This window comes from Trematomus bernacchii, unplaced genomic scaffold, assembly GCF_902827165.1.
Source record: "Trematomus bernacchii unplaced genomic scaffold, fTreBer1.1, whole genome shotgun sequence".
In the NCBI taxonomy this organism is placed as follows: domain Eukaryota; kingdom Metazoa; phylum Chordata; class Actinopteri; order Perciformes; family Nototheniidae; genus Trematomus; species Trematomus bernacchii.
In genome coordinates, this window is record NW_022987477.1 from 8634447 (window position 1) to 8656197 (window position 21751).

General features: G+C 39.0%; 2 protein-coding genes across 3 annotated transcripts in view; one reads left to right on the forward strand and one right to left on the reverse strand.

Moving 5' to 3' along the window:
• Positions 1-7: 7 nt before the first annotated feature.
• Positions 8-11632, forward strand: LOC117496324 (protein adenylyltransferase SelO-like). 2 transcript variants are annotated; one of them, XM_034148009.1, is made up of 20 exons: positions 8-891; positions 2039-2192; positions 2279-2397; positions 2484-2612; positions 3035-3099; positions 3573-3629; positions 3788-3886; positions 4275-4342; positions 4541-4628; positions 4744-4813; positions 4931-5003; positions 5084-5167; positions 5251-5380; positions 5922-5966; positions 6080-6161; positions 6282-6374; positions 6680-6756; positions 9815-9858; positions 10007-10086; positions 11322-11632. In XM_034148009.1, the coding sequence occupies exons 1-20, from the start codon at positions 808-810 to the stop codon at positions 11442-11444; spliced, it is 1764 nt and encodes a 587-aa protein (XP_034003900.1). In that variant the 5' UTR covers positions 8-807; the 3' UTR covers positions 11445-11632. The 2 variants fall into 2 exon arrangements, with proteins under 2 accessions (XP_034003900.1, XP_034003906.1); XM_034148015.1 differs by having other exon boundaries at positions 10007-10062.
• Positions 11633-12659: 1027 nt separating this feature from the next.
• Positions 12660-21751, reverse strand: part of apbb1ip (amyloid beta (A4) precursor protein-binding, family B, member 1 interacting protein) — a 28647-nt gene continuing 19555 nt past the window's right edge. Inside the window, exons 7-14 of the mRNA XM_034148019.1 lie at positions 20407-20528; positions 19294-19368; positions 19055-19198; positions 18616-18726; positions 14530-14628; positions 14310-14433; positions 14123-14184; positions 12660-13421 (exon numbers count right to left, since the gene is read on the reverse strand). Coding sequence (XP_034003910.1) covers positions 12819-13421; positions 14123-14184; positions 14310-14433; positions 14530-14628; positions 18616-18726; positions 19055-19198; positions 19294-19368; positions 20407-20528 — 1340 coding nt within the window. The 3' untranslated portion in view covers positions 12660-12818. The remainder of the gene's footprint in view (positions 13422-14122; positions 14185-14309; positions 14434-14529; positions 14629-18615; positions 18727-19054; positions 19199-19293; positions 19369-20406; positions 20529-21751) is intronic.

Here is a 21751-nt window from a genome sequence, read left to right on the forward strand (position 1 = left end):
ACGCGACGGAGTTAACGCTAGCTATATATGGGAGTTGTTACATTTCAGGAATGCAGTGGTAGATGTCAACAACTGTTGCTTTCTATTTAACTAAAGATATCAAATGTGTCTTTGTCTAGTTCTCCAGGAATTAAGTAGATTGTGTGTGTAACGTTACTATTTGGAGATAGTAGCTAACAGCTAGCTTTAGCCTGTAGCCAATGTTGCTGTTGTTTTCCAGTTTGTTATACTGTGATCTTGGACGTAATGCAGATTAATTAAATAATACTACTTTAAAATCCACACACAAATGTTTTACGAAAAAGGTTGCCTTTAAGTCAATCTTGTTTTTCACAGCATAATCACAGGTGTCAATGACATGTGAGCTTGTTTGCCATTGGTGTAAATTATGCAAAGTACATTTGCTTGTACTGTGTGCATTTTTCCATGTAATGCCACCTTACACTTTTACTCCAGTAAATGACATTTCAGAGTAAAATTATTTGCCGGTTCAGATTTCAACGTACATAACCTATGATCCATACATAAAATATATGAAGTTGTATATATGAACTACCCAAAGAGTAGGCTAGTTTTACTGTTGACTCTTTAAGCTTATTTTGGGAATATTACTTAGGCAAGTAAAAAATAGTATTGAATGTAGTAGATCATTATAGTGTTATTGCTACTTTCACTTCAGTACAGGTTTGAGTTCGTCTTCCCCAAATGCGCTGTGTGCTCCAGCTGAAAATCATTTTGTACCCATTTTCAAATCTACAAATAAAGCTTACAGGCAGGTTCCTTTGAGGCGGTGTCTGTGTCTATGACATGTGGAGCCCTAACCAAGTGTTAGTGTTTGCACTGGTAGCAGCATCCAGCTTCACATCTGTACATGTTCTGGAGTTCTGCCAGAGTACTGACTAGTGATGTGTCGGTCGCGAACGAGCCGGCTCAAAGAGCCGGCTCTTTTAAGTGAACGACGGGAGCCGGCTCGCGCCCGCGAACGAGCCGTTTTTTTTTGTTATTTTGTTGTTAAGTAATACAAGACAGAATGATATGATGATCTCCGCGCTACAGCTGCTCCGTGCATGCATGCAGTGACATGTAATATCCAAGGATTAGAGACTGTTGGATGCTGCTGTACTGAGCATTGCAATATATTTATTTTCACTATGTCATTTATTTATGATTATCCTTGGGCTCAGCAAAGATTTGATGTCAGCTGTTGCTGTCTTTTTTTCTATAGTTAATACTGAAATAGAGCCCTGCTGTTTAGTCAGGGCCTTTTCTTTAAATATAATTTTAAAATGTCGATACAGTAGCCCCTTTATTTAAATGTCTATGCTTAAGTTTTTATCTCAATCTCAATCTTTATTTATTTATATAGCACATTTAAAACAACCTTCAGTTGACCAAAGTGCTGTACAGGCAATACATATTAAATAACACAATGGGAGTACAATAATAAAACAATAATTAAAAACATGATAAAAAGCACAATAACTAGAAAAATATTTAAAAAAAACACATACAAATGTAAAAATGTAATGTTCAACTAGTATTAAAAGCCAGTGCAAAGAGGTGAGTTTTTAGCTGAGATTTAAAAAGTTCAATAGACTCAGCAGTCCGGATATGTACTGGGAGGCTGTTCCACAGTCTAGGAGCTGCAACACTGAAAGCCCTGTCACCTCGGGTTTTTTATAGGTGTTGCTATCTGCTTTGTGTAGCGTGGTTCAAGCAAGTCAGTGCATTCATTGGGTGGTATCAGAGAGATACAAGGGTCTGTAAATGCAATGAAAACTGGCCACAGCAAATAATTGATATTAAACATGTAATTTTTACTTTTGAATACTTCAGTACAAAGGATGTATTGAATAATTTAAGTGATATGTGTACACATATAAATCATGAGTCAAAACAGGGCTACATTTGATTGAATTATAAAAGGTATAATATGTAGTAAACTGAAGAGCCGTTTGGGAGCCGAAAGAGCCGGCTCTTCTTGGTGAGCCGAGCCAAATGATCCGGCTCACCAAGAAGAGCCGGAATTCCCATCACTAGTACTGACCGTGACTGCCATGGTGATAATCATGACAATATGGCATCAAACAGCCAGCCGTCCCTACACACTGTCAAATCCAGGTGGAATGTGAGTGTTTCCAACCTTATAAAAGACCTGGAGCAGTTGAAAGTGTCCAGCAAGAAGCTAATAGGTACAAAATGATCTTCTTTTTTATGTACTTTTGAGGGTGATACACTGATAATGTAACGATTCAATTGTTTTTTATATGTTCTGCAGAAGCATTCCCGATTGATGAGGTTAATGGCAACTTTGCTCGCTCTGTAAAGAACTGTATATTCTCCAAATCCATTCCAACCCCATTGAGAGGCCCATTGAGACTGGCAGCAGCTTCTAAGGTGATCTTACAATATCATCAGCAGCACCACAGAGTCTTTACAGTGAGATGTGAATAATTCATTTATATTTGAATTTGTCTCAACAGGATGTCATCGAGGGAATTTTAGACTTGGATGTGGCTCTAACCCACACCAATGATTTCCTGCATTTTGCCAGTGGGGACAAACTGCTATCAAGATCTGTACCCCTCGCTCACAGATATGGAGGTCATCAGGTCATGATTCATTTGTTTTCTCTGTTTTGCAGTCTTCATTTTGTGCACTGATAGTTTATACATTTGAACCTACTAATGTAAATTGCAACATATAAAGTTTCAAATACAGACTTTTTTTTAAAGTACAATCAAGCTATGCAGAATTCCCTTTGTGGTGAAAGCAGGTTTACACGGTTTATTGTATTACCTAAAATCTACTGTGAATATTTATAAAGTGCTTTAATAATACCACAAAAATATAATTATTTGAGGACATATACAGTATTACTTTAACAGACAATACATCAACAGAGGACTACAATAAGACAAAAACAAGTTGATTAGAAAAGTCAAGGAAACTTTACATTCTGTTTTTAAATTGTATCGTTTTATTCTACTGATTAATCACAGTTGATGACATTAAAATGCTCCTTCTCCATCAGTTTGGGTACTGGGCAGGTCAGCTTGGCGATGGTCGAGCACATTCCCTTGGTCAGTATACAAACAGGTGAGAATTTTATTAGGTCCCTTGTTTTTCCAAAGTATTTGTCATGGTTTGGGACTTATGTTGCCAAATTCCTGTTTTATTTTTGAAATTCTGTTCTCCCTTTGTCTGGTCTTCCTTCCTGTGTTTTCCCTCCTGTGTCTGATTGTCTCATTGCGTTCACCTGTTGTGTTTCTGCCTCCCCTCCCCAGCTGTGTCTTGTCCTGTGATTACCCTTCTGTGTATTTAGTCTTGTCTTCGACTTGTTGTCCATGTTACCTGCCTGCTCCTGCTTGTAAGTTTGTTCCTGTCTGTCATGCTCCCCGGTTTTGTTAATGTTTAGTTCTTTCTTGTTTTTCCTGTCATCGGCTTTTGTTAAATAAAGCTCGCTTGGTTCCATTTTCTACTGCGTTTGGGTCCTCATACCGTTGTCCTGACAGTATTGTAAATTCTCCAGTTAAATATTTGACTTGCATTCCCTTTAAAATGCCCCAAAGGAAAGGAGAAGTGTGGGAACTGCAGCTTAAAGGCTCTGGGAAGACTCCTTATTCCAGGTATATTTTTTTGTCATACCTGTTCCCATTATTTTTTTCTTGGTTCCCTTTGCCACATTTGGAATCATTTTGTTTCTGGGATAACAAATGGCTGCAAGCGCCAACTTTTTTTAAATCTGGAACTTTAATATACATTTTTATGTAATTGTTGTATACAGGTCAGGAGATGGTAGGGCTGTGATCCGTTCTTCTGTAAGGGAGTTCCTCTGCAGTGAAGCCATGCATTTCCTGGGGATTCCAACCAGCAGAGCTGCCAGGTGATGGATGAAACTGGGTTAACTTTTGTAATGTGACTAATATAACCTTTACAATATTTTGTTTAGGATTCAAAGAATGTGTGCAGTTTTATCTGTAACTTGCAGTGCATAAAAGCATCATAATGTTTAAAAGACACCAAATTATTCAGAACTTGTACGTTTCTACTTCCCATTTTAAGAAGTCGAGTATCTGTATTAACATGTATGGGTTCACAACGTTATAAACTAAGCTGAACTTCCTACGCAGAAAGAGAGGGGCCTTATTTGTGTTTTAACAACGAGGGCAGAATTATTTATGGATGAATTCAAAATGTATAACCACTAGCTTGATGTGTTGACTGTTAGGTGTTTTCTGGTATTGATGTGATAATGTTTCGCTTTGTTTCAGTCTAATTGTAAGTGATGAGCCTGTGATAAGGGATAAATTCTACAATGGCAATGTGAAGACAGAGAGAGGTACAGTGGCTCATTCAAAAATACCTTTAATTATTGTCACTGTGCACCTGTTTTAGGACCAAAAACTACCACTGGGTGGTGCCCAACTATTCACATTGAGGTCATTGAAAAAAGTTGTATAATGTCTCTTATAGTAAATGGTGTCTTATGTTGCAGTTTGTTTTTATTATTCTAGCTTCTTTATTCTTTTTTTCCCAGGGGCTGTTGTTCTCCGGTTAGCCAAGTCATGGTTTCGGATTGGATCTTTAGAAATTCTGTCTCAGAGTGGAGAGATAGATCTCCTGAGGTTAGTATGATCACATGATCATAGTGTCAGCCCACTTGGGCTCCCTTCTCATTCCATGGCCTCCTGTTACATATACTGCAGCTTGTAAAATAATGCCTTTTTCTGCTGATTTTAGAAAGCTGCTGAACTTTGTGATTGATGAGCATTTTTCCTCAATCAATTCAGACGACCCAGATAAATATTTGGTAAGTACAATTACAAGGTTTCTTTAATATAGTTAAAAATAGGTATTTATGTATATTATATATTTCTTTGAGGAACTTCCTTGCTTCCTGCTTAATATTTTTTGCTTTATTCTCTAGGTGTTTTATTCCACAGTTGTAAATGAAACAGCCAATCTGATTGCCCAGTGGATGTCTGTTGGTTTTGCACACGGTGAGTGGTGTCTGAACATTTTGTCAAACAGTTTGTTGTTTTACCAACATCTACTGATATTTATTGTTTTATCACGACAGGTGTGTGCAACACTGACAACTTCAGCCTCCTGTCCATCACCATCGACTACGGGCCGTTTGGCTTCATGGAGGCGTATGACCCCGGTGAGTACAATGACTTTGCTTTATAGAAATAACTGAATGTTTAGTTATTTTGTCCAATGTCAAATAGAGCTTTATCGTTACAGGTTTTGTCCCCAACACATCTGATGATGAGGGCAGATATAGCGTTGGAGCTCAGGCAAACGTCGGACTGTTCAACCTGGAGAAGCTCTTAAATGCGCTCAGTCCTGTGCTCTCTAAACATCAGCAGAACCAGTAAGAACAACAGCTGTTCAAATTAAGCGGTGTATTGACACCAAGTGCAACAACACTGAGGCAAGGCACGTTTATTTATATAGCACATTCCAAAAACCAGGCAATTACAAAATTGATTTGCAAAAAGACGTAGTGCAAGAGAAACACATAATGTTATTACATATACATTGATTTAAAAAAGCCATTGGACTTAACATAAAACTCAGCTAAAATAGAATAAGAGAGGAATAGAAGCTACAAGGCTCTGTAAAATCTGAATAGTATAATACTTTGAAAATAAAAGGCCGCGGCAAACTGAAAAGTATTTGTCCTTGATTTAAAAGAAGGGATAGTTGAAGCACACCTTTTGGTTTCTGGCAGTTTGTATTGATCATAAAAACAGAACTTGAACTGACTGTTCAAATACAAAACCCGGTGCACATTACTAATGAAATGAATAAATGACGATAGAATTGACCCTGTAATATTGGTCAGCAACATCATATTTTTCTCTTCTCCGATTTCATTTAGAAATGTTTCATTACAACTTTCTTTCTTTCAGGGCGCAACGTATTTTGAAAGGCTATGCCAATATTAACCAGATGAGGTGAGGTCCACATGAAATAATGTATTTTCTCTATGTTGTCCCTAATGATATATCCAACCAGTGAGAGTCAATATATATTTGATTTTACAGCTTTATTCATGCATTTGTTTCAGGATTCACCAACATTTTAAAGCTAAACTAGGGCTTCTAGGTGAAGAGGAGGAGGATGGCTACCTCATTGCCTTCCTGCTTAAGGCAAGCCATTGACAATCTTACATAATTCATGTCAGTCTACTAAATGGATTTAAACTCACTGTCTGTTTACTGGCTGTAACTTATTCTTACTCCCAATCTAATTTGTGTTTGTTTCACCAGATGATGGAGGACACTCAGTCAGACTTCACCATGACCTTCAGGCAGCTCAGTGAAGTTTCAGCCCAGCAGCTTCACAACAGGAAGTTCCCACAGGTAGAGAAGCGCTGAGGCAGCAGCTTGTCATGTTTCTGTTTTTAGATTTTATCATGACATCTTTCATATCTAAATCCAGCTTTCATCGTGCTGGTCATCATGTTTCTTCTAATTGGGTGTTTAGTAGATCAAATATAGGGTGAAAAATTACTTGCAATATTATGTAAATGACACTTGGATAATATTTTCCAATCTATATGGCAAGTTAATTCGTGTAACATATGTAGGTACAATAGGCCACATTCAAGAAACTGATTTTGCATCAGCAGAAATATTCAGAACCTTTTTGCTTGTTTTTGAATTAGATGTGGGCTCTTGAAGACTTGTCATCCCACAAGCTCTTCTCTGATTGGCTCAGCATGTTCCTGCTCCGGCTCAGCAGGTAAGCAAATCATGTTAAATAATGGCTCACCATTCTGAAGTTAAAGAGTTTGAAGTTATTCTCAAATGTTTACAAGGTACTTAGGCTTAGGCTCCACGGGGACGAAAACGGGTTGAATCCGCATATTTCTCATGCGTATAGCCCTTTTGAGCTCGACGACGCCGTAACGGAAACGTAGAAACAGACCCCGCAAACGACAACGGGTCCAAAGGTGGATAGATCTGGGAACGGAGCGCTCTGGGGGGTCCAACGGTGCCGTGGGGTCGCCTATACGGTCATCCGTTTCATAGCCCCGCCTCGCCCCGCCTCTTCCCACCTCTCCGCGTACCCCGCATCATTGCTGATGTGTTTCGTTAACAACAACAATAGCTATTTTAATTACCTCTCAAACTACCTAAACTAGTTATAAATATGTTTATTTTTACTGTCGAGTCATCATTACTGGATCAGCTGCTGCATGAGACAGACACTGACGCTGTGAGAAGAGAGGAAAAAGAGACAGGCTCTGTGTATTTTATTATCATATATCATATCGTCGTTATTCATTTGTTTTAAAGCTCAATAAATAACAAAGAAGACCTTTGACCGGCACTTTTATAATTTTGTCCGGAAGATTTAAACTTTAACACACGTTGACCGGCGAAAAACTCTGCCCGGATCCCTCGGCCCCCACCGCGGAGAATAAACAGAAGTGCAGCCATGACAACCATTCTTCTTCGCTGCTTTTGTGGAGGAAGTTGCTGCTTTTGTGGAGGAAGTTACAGCGCCACGTACAGGCTCGGCATATGTACTGCAGCTTTTCCAGCGGTTGGATGTAAACGGAGCCGTCTCGTGGAGCTTGACACAATCCGGCAGAGGTGGGAGTAAGTCTTACATGTGCAAGTCTCAAGTCTTGACCTACAAGTATCAAGCAAGTCCCAAGTCACTGTGGTGAGAGTCAAGCAAGTCAAGTAAAGTCATTGCTCAGGTCAAGCAAGTCAAGTCATACGAAATTCTGATGAATAAGCCCAGTTTCCGCATTTAAATCAGTTAAAAGACAGTGGTTATGAAAATGGATTCAACCCACACTATGATCTTCATTACATACACAGTTAATCATTTGAAATCTAATTTAGACCGATGACAATCATATTAGATTCATATTAACCCTAGAACTGCAGACAATATAGCTAGGACTCAATCAAAAAGTCTGTTCAAAAAGGCAGAATTCCAGGTAAGAAAATCATATATGGCATTTGCCATTACACATATTTAATTTAAATGTCTGTTAACACTAGAACCGCCAACAGCGTCAGCACCTACATAGATATCATTTTAAAATCATTTAATTTGTTCCTCTTCATAATTTCCTTATAAACTAAGTAGGACGATTTAAAACTCAGTTAATTGGGTTAATTTAGAAATTGCTTCAGTTTATCATCATAACAGATCAAAAAGTTCAGATTCATTTTACAATAAATCAAGGAATGGTGCACTTCTACAAACAAAAACAACATAATTAAAACATTTAAACAAACTACTAAAAGTAGATGAACTACATTATTCAACAGTTTACAGTAACTTCTGATAACACAGGGGAAATAAACGAGGCATCTCTTTTCCTCTCTCTCCCTCTCCTGACAGCCCGTCAGTATCGGGGTTAGTCAAAATGAATCCCTTGGTGGTTCTAGTGTTCATTTACCGTTTTGTCTTCTCTCTGCAATGCTTAATCGATTTGAAACCAAGTCTAACGTAGCTTAAACTTAACGTTAGCTTTCTAGCTAACACAACACATTCACGCACCTTTCTCTGTGGGTTTTTTTGTAGTGACGAATGAAGTTGGATGTTGTGGTGGTCGTGTCACTGATCTTTATGCTGCAGACCCTGCATACCGCTGTTCTCTTCTTATTATCGTCATCGACAACATAATCCTTGAATCCAAACTTCACTATTTGTGGAGTAACGCTAGCTGCTGCAATGTTAACTGACACTCCTGCCTTCTAGTGGGTTGCCAGGTTTGCGCGCATGGCGCTATAATCACCCAATCACGTTTTTCGAAAAACTAAACGTAATATCTCACTACAAAAACAAACGCAAATATTTAATTTTAAACAGTCAAGTCCTTTCAAGTCATCTGTCTCAAGCTTAAGTCAAGTCTCAAGTCATGAATACCAAGTCAAAGTCAAGTCTTTTATCAATGTTAGTCAAGCAAGTCTCAAGTAAAAAAATATGCAACTCGAGTCTGACTCGAGTCAAGTCATGTGACTCGAGTCTGACTCGAGTCGAGTCTGACTCGAGTCAAGTCATGTGACTCGAGTCTGACTCGAGTCAAGTCATGTGACTCGAGTCTGACTCGAGTCAAGTCATGTGACTCGAGTCTGACTCGAGTCAAGTCATGTGACTCGAGTCTGACTCGAGTCAAGTCATGTGACTCGAGTCTGACTCGAGTCAAGTCATGTGACTCGAGTCTGACTCGAGTCAAGTCATGTGACTCGACTCTGACTCGAGTCATGTGACTCGACTCGAGTCTGACTCGAGTCAAGTCATGTGACTCGAGTCTGACTCGAGTCAAGTCATGTGACTCGACTCTGACTCGAGTCATGTGACTCGACTCGAGTCTGACTCGAGTCAAGTCATGTGACTCGAGTCTGACTCGAGTCAAGTCATGTGACTCGAGTCAAGTCATGTGACTCGAGTCTGACTCGAGTCAAGTCATGTGACTCGAGTCAAGTCATGTGACTCGAGTCTGACTCGAGTCAAGTCATGTGACTCGAGTCAAGTCATGTGACTCGAGTCTGACTCGAGTCAAGTCATGTGACTCGAGTCAAGTCATGTGACTCGAGTCTGACTCGAGTCAAGTCATGTGACTCGAGTCAAGTCATGTGACTCGAGTCCCCACCTCTGCAATCCGGTGTATATTGCGTGTGGGCGGAAGGTTTTTTGCGGTTGCGTATGCGTTCCCCCGATGCGTTTTGCCGTATGCGTTCCCATGGAGCTGGGGCCTTATACTCATTTGGTGTCATAATGTTGTTTTTGTAGTTTGTAAGATTGGATTTAAATGTTTGTTCTCTCTGTTCAGACAACTAAATGATAGTGATTTGCAGCGTCAAAACAGGATGAAAAGTAAGCCACTAAACCCTCGTACTAAAGTTGATGTGAACATAAAATAGTTAATTATAGGAACTGTGAGTAATAGCATTGTGCTTCAAAACAGTATATAACAAGGAATACAACTTGACAAATGTGACTGATTGTGAAAATTATCTTACAGATGTAAATCCTCGATATGTGCTGAGGAACTGGATGGCAGAGTCTGCTATAAGTAAAGTTGAGATGAACGATTTTTCTGAGGTGTGTGTGTGTGTGTGAATATGATATCAATCTAATTTTAAAACAGGTTCTCCTCAAGGTCTCAAAATGTATTAAAGTTGATAAATCAATTTAACAATCTTACTGTATCTACGCAAGGCTGAGGCTATTACCATAATTCGCAATATGCGCCTGTAAAGTATTCCATTATTTGTTTAAAGGTCCCATGAGATGCTTTTCCGGTTATTACCCGTCCCCTTGTGTGTTATGTAGCTTTATGCATGTAAGCGGTCTGCAAATTCACAAACTCTCAAAGTACACCCTGTAGCGAGGAAAACTCTAACACAGAAAATACCTGTCTATGCTGCCCCAGAACGCCTCTTTGGAAATTTCTCAGCCTGGCTGTGAGTGTGTGTGTGTGTGTGTGCTCAGGCTGAGTTCCGCGGTGTCTCGCAGACCCCACGCAGCAACCAGGAAACGACACCAGTAACCCAGCTCACACTGTCCGCTCCTCGAGCCTCAAAGGGCGGAGCAGCGAGCACCGCAACGTCCCGCCAACACGGCACCCAGACCCCACGCAGCATTCTCATCTGTTTGTCATTACTGGTGTCATTTTCTGGTTGCTAACAAATGCCATTGTAAAACATAAACAATGATGTCCAGCTGTAACGGCGGTTGACTAATCGGAGCACAGTGGGCTCATAGGCAGAGGGGGGGGGGCGCAGGAGCTCCAACAAGGTGTGTAGGACAGAGTGAATACACACACTATACAGAGATGCTGTATGAGAAAACCAATGTGATTTTGGAACATTGAACAATGTAAATCTATTTTAGTAGACCTCAACAATGGAATTATGATCAGTAGAAATGGCCATGACATGGGACCTTTAAGGTACCTTTTTATATGACGTAGTCCATTGTGAATTATGCTTTGCAATTAGGTGATGCTATACTATGAATTTACTATGAACTTTTGTATGACGTACTATATTATGAAATATTATGACACTTTTTTTTATGAAATGTGTTTACTATATATTTAATATTTTACCAAACGTTTTATATGGCTTTTATGACATACCACACGATGGAATTTTACCATGCCTTTTTATCACATTCATTACTACTACATATCATTACTAAATATTACAATTAACTCCATGATTCTTACATAAACCCTTTATTAAGTAATTGGAAATCATAGCAATGCCCCCTTTTTTTCTTTCATGTTAAAAGTTGTGTGATTAGTTTTAACCTAGTCTTTTTTTTCCCACTAGGTGGAGCTGCTGCACCACATCCTTTCACATCCCTATGTTACACAAGAGACTGCAGAGGAGGCGGGCTATGCAGCAAGATCCCCGCTTTGGGCTAAGAGGTTAAAGGTCAGCTGTTCCTCTTGAGAGATTCTTGGATACAGCAACAACACTAAAGAGAAGAAGAATAACAGCATACTTGCACTCTTTGGTGTGATTTAGTAAATTCTCACATGCTGGTGGAAACAATTTGTTCCAAAATGTCAAGGTCGTGGCTTTTTAAATGTTTTTCTACTGCATATTTACATAAACGTATATTAAAAGATGCTACAGTTGAGACTGTCCTGTTGCTTTTTTAAGGATCTAGGTTTACATGCAGATTAACTTTTCACCTTAAACACATAAAGCAAGCACACACCAGAGCTGCACAATGAAAACTAGGTCCATTGCTTTTTATATTTCCCAAAATATAACAGAAAAGAGACTTGGTTATTCATTCCAGTAAAAAATGTTGTTCATGAATGCTTATGCCAGGTTTTTATTTAGCTTTTTAAAATCATGTTAACGCTTGTGTTGTGTTCAAAAGCTGTTACCGTTCATGGTGTTAGCGGGTCCATTTTGACCTATTATTTATCTCAGTCCAAAACACAAAAAAAAATGACTATCATCCAATATTTTAACTACATCATAACTATATGCAGTTATATAATGCATTCATAACTGTACAATCCTGTTGTAATTTAATGTTATGGCCCAAAAAACATTACACCACATATTGCACACGTGTATGTGTGTTCAAGTGTTAGTGTGCATATTCTTTGAGAAAGTTCGAGTTCCCGTGGGGGGAGGGGGGCAGAGGGAGGGGACACCAGGTGCATGTTGTGAAAAATTGTTACAGTTGATGAAGGGGGTGGGGCTTGGGTGTCTAAAGTCAAAGATGAATCTTGATTGGTTGGGCCAAATTTGACCTAGTCACCCAAAAACAATTCTACTTTTTTTTTAGAGACCTTCAGACTTCGCAAAAATTGTCAAAATCTGTTTTGTAGTGTTTATAGCTGCTGGAGGATATCATGAAGCCTTGTTCCGATAAAAAAAAAAACAAGAATGTAGTTATATAATTTTAACTAAGGGTTAAACTATTAATGTTTTACAGAGATAAGGAAAAGTGTTTTATAATATTTACAGCCCTCCATTCAAACGTGACATATGTACACTTCCTTAAAACTGTCTCATTGCAGTCCGATACATTATATCCAATACATCACCTTTAAAAAAAATTACTTGTTTTTAACAAATGATTCTTTAATAATTCTGATAACAGATTTCATCATGTCTACCTGCAGCAAAAATGACTTTGACAGGTTTTACATAAAACATTTTTTAATCTCTTTGTTCTTAAGAATATTTACACTTTTACTTAATTCATGCATGATTATGTCTAGGATAAGTTGTTAGAATGGATGTGAAGTCCATATTGATCTCCCCTGGCTTCATGTTGGAGAAGTCCACAGTTTTTTTTTTTTAACGCTTCTTGTTCATGGCCAGCATCAGTTCTGACATGAAGTCTCCACCTCCTCCCGCTCCTCCCTGCAGCGATGGAGTAGACCTCTTTGGCGGAGCAGGCGGTACCTTCCTCACTGAGCCGGACTGGACCGGGGCTCTTGGGGCAGCAGGTGGAGGGGGAGGGGGAGGTGGAGGTGGAGGGGGTGCTCCAGCTCCAGTGAACATTGGTGGAGGCGGAGGTAAAAACCCTGGATCTGGCGGTGGAGGAGGCAGGTCCATACTCATTGGGGGAGGCGGCGGTGGTAGGGAGTTCATCGGAGGAGGAGGCAGGGAACCAAAGCCAGTGGATCGAGGAGGGGGTGGGAGGAAGTCGGGCGGGGCCTCCGAGGCATCATCCATGGGTGGCGCCAACGGTGGAGGAGGAAGGCCTCCCATTGCAGGTGGAGGTGGGGGGAAGTTGGTGGGCAGGTGCCGCTGGGGGAGGGCTGGTTTTGAGGAACTCTTGGGAGCCAAAGGAGGTGGAGAAGGTCGGACTGGTTCTGGAGGTGGTGGGGGAAGGAAATTGGCCATAGGAGGGGGTGGGGGTGGAGGTGGGGGTGGGGGTGGGACATTTCCGAAGTCCTGAGAAGAGAGAACACAATGTACAAAATGATGTCTTGAAAAGTATAGAAAGTTTAAAAATAGATTTTGTAGTAAAATAGATTTTGTAATATTCTATACTTAAATATGTGTTAAGAGGTAACATGACATCATTCATGACGTACATGTAGTGAAAACATTGGCTTCCACTCCCTTAAATTCAAGATTCAAAGGTTTATTGTCATAACATATACAAAACTACGGTGTAATTATGTAATGTATGGATAACTTAGATCGCAGGTTCCTCAACAGTGCAATTTACAAGACAAAAAAATATAAAAGACAACAATAAAAATAGTGCAAGCTCGGGTGTTAAATAGTCTTATGGCCTGTAGAATGAAACTGTCCCTGAGTCTGCAGTACCGCCTGCCAGACAGAAATTGTGCCATATCATACATTTAAAGGAGAAAAACATATATAATTATATCGTTTATAGTAGCCTTTTAACAAATACTAGCATATGTAACCTATCAGAGCTCAAACTGGCCCTAAAAAAAGATTTTAAATATAACCAAGATTCCAGCAAAGTTTATATTTGTCAATATTGTCAATTGAATATATTTGAATTCGGCCCAAAGGTAATGTACCTTGGCATTTTTCTAAATGTCTCACCATTTTCCAACATTTTATAAGCTAATCAATATTTATCAAGGGATAAATTGATAACAAAAATAAAACTGTACCTTGGTAATAGGTCCTGGTGGCAGCGTGGGAACATGACCGTTGGCCTGGCTGGGTGATTTAGCTGGCAGAGAAGGAGAAACGCCATGAGTAAAAATGGTGTGCAGGCAACATTTCTAACTAATATAACTACATGTGGGTTGTTTCCCATCAGTGAAACACTCTGTAGGACAGTGTGTGTGGTGCTACCTCTGATGGTGGGTGAGGGTGTTGATGGGTTGGAGCTGGATGGAGTGCTGCAGTTTGTCCAAGCAGAGCCGACGGCTGCCTTCCTCTCTGCGGTTTTATAGTTTTCATACAGCGACTTACCATACTGGAACGGCAAGACACAAACCACAGAGCATGAGTTTTAGTCCAATAGAGAAGATAAAATGTTCCAATCATAAAATGGAAAGGTGTTAAAGTGTACCTTCGCAATCCGTATTCCGGTTACCCAAAGGTTCATTGCATTTTCATCATCGCAGCAGAGGTACTTAATGTACTGAGACTCTTTTTGGATCTGAGGGTGCTGTGGAGACAAATACAAAAGATAAACAGGTTATTTTATCATTTGTTACTATCTTTTATAGGCATGGGACGATAACAGAATTTCATGTCACCATTAAATATACGAGATTCACGATATTGTCTGGAAATATTATGCTTAAAACTCTTAATATGTCCATAACAATACTGCAATGACTTGACATTGGATTTACATTTATTTGTATCTAATCCCTTTAGGACTTTTAAATGTCAAAAAACATAACATAGTTTAATAATAAATCATATGATCCATCTATGTACATAAATGAAATTACATTAGCATTATTGTTTCTTACATGATTCAGCCAGTATTTTTATAATTCAGGCTACATACAGTGAGTGTTTCTGACACAATCAATGGCTTATCATTTGACTCTTGATGGAAATGAAGGTAAAATAATGTTACACACAACTTCACTGAACCCAAATAACCCTGCTTTTATCTCACATTTAATTTGCAATAAGCTGATTTTGCAGTATTTGACCAAAACATGACATACAGTATGGTCTGTGACCTAATTTCAAGCTGTTGTCCACTACTACTACAAAAAAACACACAGGATAAAAACCTTAGACTCTGACTAAATGCTGCAGAAGTTTTTCATACCATGAACCCAAGTCCTTTTCAAAACCTGGGGCCTCATTTATAACGCCTTGCGTAGGATTGACGTAGGAAGGTTGCTTACGTAGTACAAAGCACAAAAATAGGTACATACATTTTCCGCCATTTTCCGATTCACAAAACCTTGCGTACCGGCGAGGGAAGTGCGTACGGCACTTCCTACGCCTGTTTCCCTTTATAAATCACAATCGACTCGTAACGCCCATATTTGCCTATAAATAGTCAAAGAAACGCCCATTCATTCATTCATTTAGACTGACTGCATGAAGAAGATCGCAGGAAATGACAACAGAACCGCTAAAAAAGACATCTCACACCGTGTCAGATTTAGGTTATTTTGGGGAGGTCGAGATAAATCATATTGTTTGGTGGATGCAGTTTGAACCAGAGTAGCAGCATGGAGGTCGGATCGTCACCAAAATAAATAAATAAGTGGTCCGAAAAAAGATAATGACAAAAAAAATACACATAACCTTCCTCAGGCAGTGTGTTTGTACTGGGGACAGGAGACACCCCCTTAATGAGAAACTGTAAGAAATGATCGGGGAATCCCTCCGGAGTGGAGTCATGACGACTGGATCTGAATTATTTTGTTGTATTTGGTGGTTTGTGTTCCAGCTGTCGATCAGCAACTATATATCCATAATCCACCAGTTAAAGGAAATACAACTAATGTGTTGTGTATTAGCTGTACAATTTACCACATATGGTGTTCTTAGTTTCCATACCTCCTGTGTTTTACGAGCAACTTATCAAGTCTTGGCAAACGGCATAAAACACGATTAAACGTGATAGTATATAAAACCATGCTCGTATCTACAACCTATAGAAATGCAAAACGGCGTCAGTTTAGACGTAATTCTGTCCTCCTGCTTACCGCATCATTTATGAGAAAACATTTCATAACATTAACACAACATATTCGAGGTGGTTTTAAATAACATATCCGTATTTATTTATTTCTCCAAGTTATGTTTTTGTGTGCACTGAGGAGTCTCAAACAGGCGTTTGTTTAATCATTTTAAGATTGGCTTTAATCAATGTTTGAAAATGAATTCTTCATATTTGATAAATGAGAGGTAACATTTTATTTATGGTATTATTTCCACATATTTCTCTCCATTCTTCCTTCTGCCAACGGTGTCGCAGTTTCTCGTCTCTCCCGTTTGTGTGCTTAGTGCGTACGCATGGGTTTGAGTTTGCGTGGAGGACAGCACATTTTCCCGTCAAGTTAGTATTTTATAAATCGCAAACATTGCGTAGAAACTGGCGTACGCCATTTTTTGAGCGTATATCCCTTTATAAATGAGGCCCCTGGACACAACATTACCCACAATGCAACTCAAGTACAAACAACACTAACAGAATCAGGTGTGCTGTGCTAAGAGCGGCTAATGGACACTCGAGTCACCAGCGTAATTTATTTTCATCTACACCCGAAGATTTTTTCATTTTCAAACTTGTAGTCTTAAACAATAATGATGATGACGATGCTGACTCAAGTGACATCACTTCAGGCAATGTACACGACATTTTTGTGTAAAATCTTTGGAGTTCGCTTTTAAAGGTAACACAAGGGGGCAGAGTGAGTCTAGTATCAGAGTGTAAATGGCCTAATCCAGTTAAATGGATGCTATATTTTTTAGTTCATGTTCTATGGCAGCGGTTCCCAACCTGTGGGCCGCGGTACCCTAGTGGTCCGCGAAGGCATTGCAAGTGGGCCGCCAAATAATCTTTCTTTTAATTATTATTTTTTTTGTACAGGCTAAAGACACAAACATGGACATAACAATAACATATTGGAAATGAAATTCCCATCTCAGACAAAAACAAAACAAAAACAGAAGAAATAAAGATACAGTCAGTAGGATCACTTCAACATTTCACAAACAAAAATAGGTTGACAACCAAATACCACCAAAAACACAACATGGCAAGCATATTGTTCCTTTAATCCCACTCTTCGTTAGAGCAAATTATTTCCCATTTCATGACGTGTTGAGCCACCCTTTGATTTTTTGTGGCAATCATTTTTTCCAAAAGAAATTGTATTTTTAATCTACTCTTCAAACACCTTAAATTAAGATTACTCCTTGATTGACTTTTAAAAATATGTATTTTAGCCAGAAGAATAGTTGTATTTATTAACTGTGTGCAGTCTTCATCTAACAGCCCAAATAAAATATTAAAGGGTGTAAATGTAAATTCAATATTTGCCGCCAAATTATTTGCAAAACATTATGATTTGTGTGGAAACATTTAGATTATTAAGATTTTTTTATTTTAACTGCTGTTACTCCAGTTAGCATTGTTGAACATGAGCAGATTAGAAAAAACGTTGCTCGTTGCTCCTTCAGCTCAATCCTTGAAAACTCCATTTTCTGCTCATAGGTAATTCAGTTTCATGCCTCTCCAAGCTCTTTTTGCTCGGATCCTCAACAACTAGTATATGGTATCTGCTGATTCTAGTTTTTCCCTGAGAAGATAGGAGGAAGATAATAAAAGTAGACTTTCACTTCCCTTTAAAACGCACTACCATCTTGTTCTGGCTTTTTTCATGTTAGTCAGCACTTCTTGGTCTTGAATAAGTACCGCTAGTACCTCCCATTACAGTTTTTTAATTAAATGCGTGGGGCTTTCACAGTAACTACATTTGGAGAAATATTAGGAACTGCTTAAGCGGTCGTCTTTCTTTCTCGCCACTTTCAGCTAAATTGGATAAAAGCTTCTCCTTTCACTTCTTCAAATGAAACTATTTATTGCATTTCTCGTTTTCAGCCAAGTAAGCAGCTGTAGCTGACCAAATACTCAGAAACTACGGTACATTAAGCAATTCTGCATCGAAACAGACAGACAGACAGACAGACAGACAGACAGACAGACAGACAGACAGACAGACAGACAGACAGACAGACATACACTAGCCTTTAGATAGATAGATAGACTCAGGTCTAACAGACAATACAATTCATCCATACAAGTTGACTCCCCAGTACAGATCGTGATTCTAAAGACTGGATTATTATTTCCATTATTTAAAGTTTGATATAGGCCTCATAACACCTACTACTTCAACAGCAAAACTGACAGGGCATAAAGAATGTTGGTGTTCTCGGTGTAGGGGAAGTTACAGCATATTAAAAGGGCGTGAGTGTGGACCTTTTATTCTAAATGTGACCACAAAATAAACATCATGCTGCATTGAAGAAGACTTGTAGCAGATTGAGACCATAAATAAAGTGAGAAGTAGGTACATTTTTCTCATAGACTTCTATAAAGATTTTTTTATACCATTTGTTGCTACCAGCTGGATATTAGAAATAATGGAGCAATGTTAAGTTAACTTACCTTCAGAAAAAAGCAGCAGTCAGTTGGGGCTTTGTATTTGCCCTTAAAGTCTTTACCGTAGTAGACATTTACATTGTCAAACTGGACAAAGCAGACCAGGTCACGGGATGACTGAAAAAGAGATAATGGTTCATATTAGACATTCTGTTCAGTTGTTTATTTGTTTGACTTTTGAATTGATCATCTACTAGAATGCTACATTAAACGATGCATGAAAGAAGAATGTGGTTAATAAAGCAGAAAGACTATCAAGGACTTTACAGGCCCAGATAAACTAACCTTATATATTTAATAAGGTTTCAGTTGAAACAAATATTTCTATATCATCTTTCACTAGTTGCTTGAGTCTTGAATATATGCATGATTAGAGCATTAGCTGCTGGATGTGTGATTTTATTCTGGTCTCTGCCACACAAAATGTCCCCTTATGACCCCTGACCTTGGTTTTCCCTTTGGGCACATAATAAATTCCCGAGGCCCTCAGTTGGAAGAGCTTTGGTTTCCAGGACTTCTTGCCGTCGTCTTTGAGGTGCATCACCCCCTCAAGATCAGGCACAATGATGGAAGTCCCGCAGAAGTTCTCCTGCAGAGTTGAAGAAGGGATGAAAGGGGTCAATGTGAGGAGCGAAATGCAATATTTCACTTGTGGTTTGTGTGCTTATTCATGAGTCTATTTACCTGGATTAGTAACTCCTTGTCTTGGTCTTTCATGTCTTTGAGAGATTTCTTATCCTTCTTCCATAGATAAAAGTTCTGCAGGAATAAAACATTAAAAAGGGAATTACTGAATGTCCTCACCTTCCTTTAGCATACCAGCAGGTTTACATTTGTGAAATGCCTCAACAACTGGTATTGACATGTACAGTAGGTTATTGAAAAACTTTACTTTGTGTTAAGCAGCTGTTACCATTCAAACACTGCAAACTTAACATGTTAACAATATACATGCTAAACAATCATCAGGAGGTTAGCGTTGTCATTTGAACATGTTAGCATGCTCACATTAGCACTTAGCTTAAAGCAGCCTGGTGTGTCAGGGCCTTAACACCCGCTCTACCAGATGAGCTACTGGGGTGTCACAAACTATTTTAAACATTATAATTATTTCAAAGAACATTTTTCCTATTAAATATCAGAACAAAAATGTTGGCTACGGGCATCTTAAATATTTATTTTAGTTTTCTAAAACCCTACACTTTGTCCCTGTGTGACTGGGCTTATTTGATTTTATATCATAGTCTCTGCATATGTTTTCATTGTGGCGAGTGAAAGCCCAAAAGGGAATTCTATTTTAGTAGTTCTGGTAAAAAGTTGAAATTGTATACTGATAGGGACCTACTGTATAAAACAGAGTGTCCTTTTGTTAGAGAATGTGGAAGCCATGATGGAGTACTTAAAAAATGAGAATATCTCACTATTTTCCACCAACTATTTGTCTCAGCCAACAGACCGATTACATTAAATACAAAGGGTCCTATTATTTTAACAAACATGCCAAGATCTCCCTGTCATTTGCCTGATGCTGTTTAGTTTGATATATTACAGTGAGGGCATAAATGTAAAGGGTCATCCTGCAAGGAAGAAAGACATATCATAATTCAGGCAACAATTCATCAGTGAAAATACCCAGATGCCGCTGAGCTGAAACAATGTTGAGATTTTCACAAACCAAGGCCAGGAAAAATGAACTAGCCAGTGTAGGAGTTTAGAGATATTACACGCACATCACTTCTAGTCACGCAGCATATTTTTAGAGAGGTATATAAAGATGCAGACAATAAGAAGACCAACCTGTGGGTTTTTGAAAACCTCATATTTTTCCCCTCGCTCCTGAAAGAGTAGTTTGTTCTCGCTGTCTCTTGTCCATGCTAAGAGTGGCTCCACAAGGTTCTCATGGTCTTCAAACGTACGTTCTGTCAACGAAAAAAGAAAACTTAAATGTCAGCTAACTAGAATAGGTAGTATTCAGTTTGTCGAGTTTAACATACGTTTTTGCGACTGTGTCATTGCATTGAAGCTCATCCAACTATATTTTTGGTTGGTTGATTACTGCTCACCTCTGCAGTAAACACAGCGATTAAAAAAATGTTTTTCAGCACATACAAAAACGAATGCTAATTCTCTGGAGACTGGAGATGTATCTTCTACGTCCATATCTCACACTGTTATGCAATACATTACTGTTTAAACCGGAATCGGCCTCAAGTTTAATCTCACATAATATCCTCTCTGTCCCCTCTTTTTAGTGTTGTGCTATAAATCACTTCAAAACAAATGCTTTACCATATGTACAGTAGTTCACTCTGTCACGAAATCTTGAAATCTGCAGGTTCAAATTCAGTTTCACAGCTGTACAATTGTCTATTTCAAATGGGATGAATCAAGGAAGGGCTCAATAAAACGCAAACCTCCCCATCACGCTGGGAGCACTTTAAATGGCACTAAACCTCGAAAACACATTAAGGGCACTTCCCCCTCCCCCTCCCACTCCTCCTGTCTGCCCACCCACACACTGAGTGCCATAGATCTGCAGAATGCACTGGGCATTGACTGTAGTTCAGCCCTGCTCCCCAATTACAGGTTACCAGAGGTAGGCATTACATAAATTGCTGCCAGGGTTCCACTCTATAGTTTGACTATTACAGTCATTAAATGCATGGTGTGACTTTGCTTCTAGAGTGATTTATTTGGAGAAAGAAATCCCTTTGAACTGCATTAACCACATGGTGCGTTTCAATAGTATGCATGGTGAGCATATGGGTGGATTTAACAGTGAAGATTAGTTTGACGTGTTGCTGTTGAGCTCTTTGGGTGTTAATTAGGCATGACCTGCCTTAGCATTCTGTCAGTATAATACTGAGAACGCAACACACTCAGGAGTTTACAGGAATCTAAAAATAAACGTACTCTAACAGTTTCCATTGTCAAAGTGTCATACGGCCTTGTTAGTAAGAGATGACACAAGACCCCGAGCTCATGAGTCAAATAACTTGAATGGATGACATTCTTTAAATAAATCTGTGAGTCAGGAGCTCATTTAATCAAGGGCCATAATTTAGTTAAAAATAAACTGTGTTGACCAAAGGGAAACAATAATTTCCTCATTTTCTGTGTACTGGCACAATATATGATGATT

What these genes read in the sequence shown, in the direction of transcription:
- LOC117496324 (XM_034148009.1), top strand. Translation starts at nt 808, where the DNA reads ATGTGGAGCCCTAACCAAGTGTTAGTGTTTGCACTGGTAGCAGCATCC. An exon ending in CCAACCAGCAGAGCTGCCAG is followed by an intron (nt 3,887 to 4,274) that starts GTGATGGATGAA and finishes GCTTTGTTTCAG; the next exon opens with TCTAATTGTAAGTGATGAGC. An exon ending in GCCAATATTAACCAGATGAG is followed by an intron (nt 5,967 to 6,079) that starts GTGAGGTCCACA and finishes CATTTGTTTCAG; the next exon opens with GATTCACCAACATTTTAAAG.